Source organism: Vespa crabro, chromosome 10, assembly GCF_910589235.1.
Source record: "Vespa crabro chromosome 10, iyVesCrab1.2, whole genome shotgun sequence".
Classification (NCBI taxonomy): Eukaryota; Metazoa; Arthropoda; class Insecta; order Hymenoptera; family Vespidae; genus Vespa; species Vespa crabro.
In genome coordinates this window covers 2,598,517-2,604,657 of record NC_060964.1, presented here as the reverse complement: position 1 = coordinate 2,604,657, position 6,141 = coordinate 2,598,517, and the positions used below count along the sequence as shown (strand labels likewise).

The window sequence follows — 6,141 nt, the reverse complement described above, 5'->3', positions numbered from 1 at the left end:
TATATATATATATGTATGTATGTATATATGTATGTATGTATATATATGAGTGTGTGTGTAAAATTATTATTTATTTTATTTATAAAAATTCAATTTCTCATTGTTGTATTATTTTACTATAAGATTTTTTATTATAATTTTTATTTTAGCAATATATTAATTTACTACATCCTATTTGGGTATATTTGAGGATGAGCTTCTGGTGGTCGAGCTATAAAATATTGGAAAATATTTCAAGTTAATAAGATCAAAACTGAAAGTATAGTATAATATAAACATATAAACATAAATTTATTAATTATCAATGACTATACGTTTTGATAATCTTACTTGGACAAACACGAGGTTGAAATTTAATGTCATCGATAGCAAAGCCACCGTTACTAGCACTGCCTTTCAAAATAAGACGATACGGTGAACGTCCATCAATTGTTACTTGCGCTGCCATCCATACTGGTCTTGGATTATTAAATCCCTTTGCTGTTAATGACCATAACTATAGAAGAATGATTTCAATGTTAAATTAATATAAATCATATGTGCAAGTGTAAAAATGTTAAAACCAAAGTATTGGAAAAAAGAAAACCAGAAATTATAACGAAGTAAAGAAGAAAATATAGAATCAATACGTACCAATATTTCATCGTTACCATTTTCATTATTACCATTATTTGCATCTTCAATATCAGACGTTCTAATAATTTGTAACATTGTAGATTCTTCAACACCAAAAGCAGCAAACCAAAATGTGAAACAAGTGGACTCCTCATCAGTTGGTGTATTGATAATTGGAGAACGTAATTGTACCTCGGTGGATTTTTGATCAGCCGTATATATATCAAAAAATATATAATCGCCTGTTGTCCCAAATGTTTTGTCTAAGAGCTGAGCTGGCCGGTGAGTAAGAAACGCTCGCTGCCAAGTGACACTACGATCATTAGTTGAAAGAGTAATGTTTTCCCATCCACATATACCTTTCTCGAAACTACAATCCTCACTTCTAACAGAAGCAGCAGGTGGCTTTACTAAAACAATTTGTTGCTTCATTATTACATACAAATCTTATATTTGTGATAATTAAATTTATATAATTTTTATTAATGTTTACCTATACAGTTTCCAATGTAAAAGGATATATCATCAATCCCAATAATACCATTTGCCCTATTTGGACCCCATATACCTTCAAAATAGATATTGAAATTTTTTCTTTCATTAATATTCGTTTGCGCGTAATTCCAGGTAGGACCTTGATCATTGTATAATTGCCAAATAGGTCTGGGTTCTCCTGACGATTCGTCATTAGGTTGTATGTATATACGAAGAACACCTAAACTTGGTCCAGTAGAATCTATGAAAGACTCGAACATGATATACCAAAATGTAATACACAATGGATTATCAGAACCACTCATTTCACGACTAACGAGTTGAGCAATACCACCACCAAAGGATCCACTACGAGATTTGCCAAGTGTTAAGAAATATTCATTGTGTCTAGTGCCAGTATTTCCATTGCTATATGGTTTTCGTTGATTTCTAGAACTTAATACTTGATTGGAAACTCTTTCCCATTCGACACGATCCGGATCTCTGGTATTGATCCAGTCGCATTCATCTACTTCAAAAGTACAATCTCTTGATATGGTTGCTGCTACTTGTGGATACACTGTACAAAGTCAATGAAAGGAAAAATATATTAATTATATTAATTTTCAGGAACAGAATTAATTTTCATCTGTATTATATCTTACCAGGACAAGCACCATAAGTAAACGTAATGTCATCTATAGCGATATCTCCCATACCGGTATTTCCTACCGATGCTTCAAAAATTAATTGATAATCATCCAAAGAGCCAATAGTTATTTGCGACATATACCAAGCATTACCAGCGTTCCCACTCAATCCCCAAATTTCTTGTAACACTGCATCAAGATCGCGAAAATGACGTAAGTAAAGTTTTAAATTGCCAATTCCTGTACCGAACATATGAAACCAGAAATGTATACAGATTGGTGCATCTGAATTGGTAGCTGGGAAACTGCTACTGATTAATCTTGCTATATCACCAGGTCTACGTGGAAATCTAGAATCGATATAAGCGTAACCACCTGCTGTAGTTCGATCACTAGAGCTATCCATAGTTGGACCAGTCGCTGGGTTTCTACTACCTCGGCTCTGAAAGGAATACCACGAAATAATTAAATCTTTCGATCTTTCGATAACAACAAATATTTCATTAAAACAAACATACTATGGTCCAATCAAAATCATCTTCGGCATCGTTGTTCCAGTCACAAAATCCACCTGCAAAGTTACAAAATCCAACACAGGAAGTTCCAGGTTGAAGATCGATATCATCGATCGCTATATATCCTCGAAAGAGGCGGGATGGATCAGTCGAATCAACGGGCACTGCTTCGATGATTAACTATGAAAGAATAACAATAATAATAATAATAATAATAATAATAATAATAATAATAATAATAGTCCAAATGATTTGAAGAGTTATAAAGTAATATCTGAACAAGTATTTTTACCGAGTGTACGTCTGGATAAGTGTAAAGTATCTGAGCTTGCTGCCACATCTCAAGGTCATAATAATGAGCATGCCAAATAACACGTTCACTCTCAGTTTTAGCTGATTTACAAAATGGTATGGTAAAATTTTGAAATGAAATTACATCGTCTGGTTCTTTTTTGATTGAGTATTCATCAAATCCCAAATGCAAGAGTACTCTCAATCCTGCGACACTAAGACCGTCCATAGAGTATTTAAACATAACACAAGTTCCTGAAACACCAGTACTTCCCAATTGAGGACTATGCAATCGAGCTCCTGAATTTTTGCTTGTTACTCCTTTCGATGGTGTTTGTGATGTCTCCACGAAAGCATATCTAAGTGATTATCACATTAATGAAAAATTCAGATAATTATAAGATTTATATTTGAATATGATCTCTTTGATAATTATAGACACAGACCCTCCTTCCATTGTATTGGTTGTAGAATCCGATGATGGTCCACCAAACCAATTAGTTCCTAAGCCAGATCCTGCCATCCAATCTAATGAATCGCTACCATTTTGCCATTCGCAGAGAGTCAATGATGGAAGTGGACCAAAATCACAGAAGACTTCGTCTATCATCGCAATTGAAAGTGGTATGCTAAATCTTGGATATCTGATAATGAGAACTATTTTTTTATTATCAGTTTTTTAAAAATCTATTCATGCTATTGTCATCATCATCATCATCATCATCATCATCATCATCATAATCATCATCATTATTATTATTATAACATACCTCGTAAAATTTCGTTGCAAGGATACACTACCGTTAAGAAATTTATTCGGTACTATAACGTTCGTAGTGGAAGGAATATCATTGCGAGGTAAAAGAACGGTAGATCTTCCTGGCCATTGCTGAAGATCGATACGTTCGACGTCATTCGAAGGATCGATATCACGATAAATGGGATTTAAAAAATGTTGAGCTTCTTTGTTCAAATCCTCAGATTCCAGAGTTTCGTACGTCGATATTTCCGTTGTAATATTCCTCGTATATGAATTAAGTGAAAAACTCATTACCCACGAACATCGACATAAATAATACAAAAGTAACACGGCGAATTGCATGTTGAAAATTTAAACAAATTTATTTTTTTATAACACAGTCGTTCAATAGTTTAATACAAACATTTTGATAGAGGTTTTTTTTAATATTCGATAAATAATTGTGTGTTAAAATAAATTTGTTTCTATTTTTATGCCACACAAAATTTGAGTTTTATTTTTTTGCAAAGGTAAGACTAATTCGTGATGAGCACGGTAATTCTAAATGGCAAGGTGTGAACTGAATAGCATTGAAAAACTCGCTCCCTGACGCGGACAGGATCAAATGAAATTAACTCTCCACAGTTCCGGCCTTTATTTCCGGTTGTTGTTACTCTTCTCCCTTTAATACTTTGTCCGAACTTAACAGTCATTCGGTGAACAATAAAATGCCTTTCATGTTCTAGCGACATTTCACAATCGTACAAAAATTAACCATCTGTGACCATAACTGTAAAATTCGTTTTTAAAGACATACATAGATAAATATTAAAGAAAAATACTTAACTCTGGTATTGCACAGTTCACTAGGTAAATCAAAAATAAAAAAATAAAAAGCTTACAAATTTGTTTGTTAAATAGTAAAAGCTGTTGTCTTTTTTTTTTTTTTTTTTTTTTTATATAGAGAAATCAAATTACATTAAAATAAAAAGGTAAATCTATACAATATGATCCGATTTTTTTATTTGCAGAGTCACATAAATAAATTTAATCTATATGTAAAATGTCATTTTGTATATATATAAAAAAAAAGTTTTAATTGATAAAAAATATGGACGAGTATGTATCTACTTTAAGATTTTATAAAATATTGAAAAAATCGAAGGTTAACATTTTCTTTATTCTGAAAAGAAAACTTTTGAATTCTGCCGAGATTTAAGTGAACTCGAGCGACGAATGGAACTAAGTAAGGACAAAGTAACAATTGATCGGTTCTCGGACGATAGGTCACTTGTTTCCTTAACATTTTTGATATCAATCGTATTGTCGAAATTGAAATATTCTTATCAAATGGTTTTGGTTTTTCATAGCACACCATTCTTGTGATCTCAGCTAGATCCTAAAATTGTTCGATCATGTGAAGTTATCGCTACTTACAAAAAATTAATTAATAAATTATAATAATTACAGATGCAGAAAATGGTAGCTGCTTTGTCACCAATTCGTAAAGAATAACACCCATACTCCATACATCCGATTTTAAGTCGTACGGTTGATTCGAAAGCATTTCTGGAGCCATGTAGCAGTAAGATCCAGCGCAACACATGGATTCCCTGAAGTATAAAAAAAGAATTCAATTACTGATTTATATAGGACCTAAGAACTCTAAAAATTACAAGATTCTTGTAAAAGAGTTTTGGAGTTGCTGGTAGGTTATTTCACAAAATTAACTGAAATAATACATCCAAAGCATTAATATTACATTAAATTATCTAATATCTTTAAGATTTTAAGTCTATAAAATTTGCAGTAAAAAAAATGCGATAATTCTTACTCATGTATATCTTTAGAAACACCAAAGTCACTAATTTTAACAATGTCTCCTTTACGTCCAGTCAACAAAATATTCTCAGGTTTCAAATCTCTATGAAGAATTTTCTTGGTATGTATATGATGGACTCCAAGAGTAATTTGTGAGAACAAATACAAAGCATTCTATGAAAATATTAATATTCTTAATTTTTATAATCTCACAATTTTAACATTATCTTATTTTATTTTGAAGAAAGAAAAAAAAATTTACCTCTTCCATAAGCGGTACATCGCGTTTTTCCAATAATTCTTTCAATGTACTATGAGTTGCATATTCCATAAGAATGTAACTTTTATTATTCTCAATCCAAGCTGCATGATAAGCAACAATGTTTGGATGTCTCATTTTCTGCAAATATTGCACTTCTTTCAAGGCCATCTGAAATATATATCATTTTTTGAATTTAAATGAATGATGAGTATAGTAACAATATATGCGAACTTACTTTAGATGATATATTATTTTTTATACTTAGATTCTGTTCCTTTATAACAAATGGTTTCAAGTCCTCTGTTCTTCTAACTAGATGAACAGTTCTGTTAACACACACACACACACACAAACACACATATATATCATATATTCTAAGAAATTATCAATTTATGAAAATTAATATTTTTCTTACCCAAACATTCCCCTGCCCAATATAGCTTCGAACTTATATTTTTTGACACACGTATTCATTTTTATATAATTATGTTTTCTTATTTGTTAATAATTGATATTTAGTTATGACATATAAACTTTTGTTTAACACACGACGTATAAATTTGTAAAATTGTATTCATAAATCATAACTTGATTTGGGGATTGTTTACAGAAAAATGTGATAATATACATTAAAAGTATTCTCTTATATACACTAAAGTACACTAATGACAATACGATGAAGGCAGAGGACACTTGATATTTATCATACATGTTATTTCTAAGCACAATTATCCTTGTTTATCATCTCTATTTATCTTATAACATTATACGAAA

The 6,141-nt window shown here is 31.1% G+C and overlaps 2 protein-coding genes and 1 long non-coding RNA gene across 4 annotated transcripts; 1 reads left to right on the top strand and 2 right to left on the bottom strand.

Moving 5' to 3' along the window:
• Nucleotides 1-103: 103 nt before the first annotated feature.
• On the bottom strand, nt 104-3,647 carry LOC124427703 (MAM and LDL-receptor class A domain-containing protein 1-like). The gene is made up of 9 exons (XM_046970947.1): nt 3,316-3,647; nt 2,992-3,189; nt 2,547-2,904; nt 2,258-2,434; nt 1,755-2,181; nt 1,109-1,669; nt 634-1,025; nt 331-496; nt 104-211 (listed from the first exon to the last, which is right to left on the bottom strand). Exons 1-9 carry the CDS (start codon nt 3,645-3,647, stop codon nt 165-167), a joined length of 2,658 nt encoding a protein of 885 aa, XP_046826903.1. The 3' UTR covers nt 104-164.
• On the top strand, nt 2,431-4,893 carry LOC124427707. 2 transcript variants are annotated; one of them, XR_006943011.1, is made up of 4 exons: nt 2,431-2,567; nt 2,642-2,908; nt 3,017-3,169; nt 4,755-4,893. It is a non-coding gene; the product is annotated as an uncharacterized LOC124427707 (long non-coding RNA). The 2 variants fall into 2 exon arrangements; XR_006943010.1 differs by having other exon boundaries at nt 2,984-3,169.
• On the bottom strand, nt 3,670-6,046 carry LOC124427705 (serine/threonine-protein kinase Nek8-like). The gene is made up of 6 exons (XM_046970951.1): nt 5,783-6,046; nt 5,603-5,693; nt 5,368-5,535; nt 5,119-5,279; nt 4,753-4,897; nt 3,670-4,683 (listed from the first exon to the last, which is right to left on the bottom strand). The coding sequence occupies exons 1-6, from the start codon at nt 5,839-5,841 to the stop codon at nt 4,417-4,419; spliced, it is 891 nt and encodes a 296-aa protein (XP_046826907.1). The 5' UTR covers nt 5,842-6,046; the 3' UTR covers nt 3,670-4,416.
• Between the last annotated feature and the right edge of the window lie 95 nt (nt 6,047-6,141).

Coding starts and splice junctions, on each gene's coding strand:
- LOC124427703 (XM_046970947.1), bottom strand. CDS start 3,647: ATGCAATTCGCCGTGTTACTTTTGTATTATTTATGTCGATGTTCGTGG. Junction 2,435..2,546: donor CTTATCCAGACGTACACTCG/GTAAAAATACTT, acceptor ATTCTTTCATAG/TTAATCATCGAAGCAGTGCC. Junction 497..633: donor ATGGTAACGATGAAATATTG/GTACGTATTGAT, acceptor ATTCTTCTATAG/TTATGGTCATTAACAGCAAA.
- LOC124427705 (XM_046970951.1), bottom strand. CDS start 5,841: ATGAATACGTGTGTCAAAAAATATAAGTTCGAAGCTATATTGGGCAGG. Junction 5,694..5,782: donor TTGGGCAGGGGAATGTTTGG/GTAAGAAAAATA, acceptor GTGTGTTAACAG/AACTGTTCATCTAGTTAGAA. Junction 5,536..5,602: donor AAAATAATATATCATCTAAA/GTAAGTTCGCAT, acceptor TATATATTTCAG/ATGGCCTTGAAAGAAGTGCA.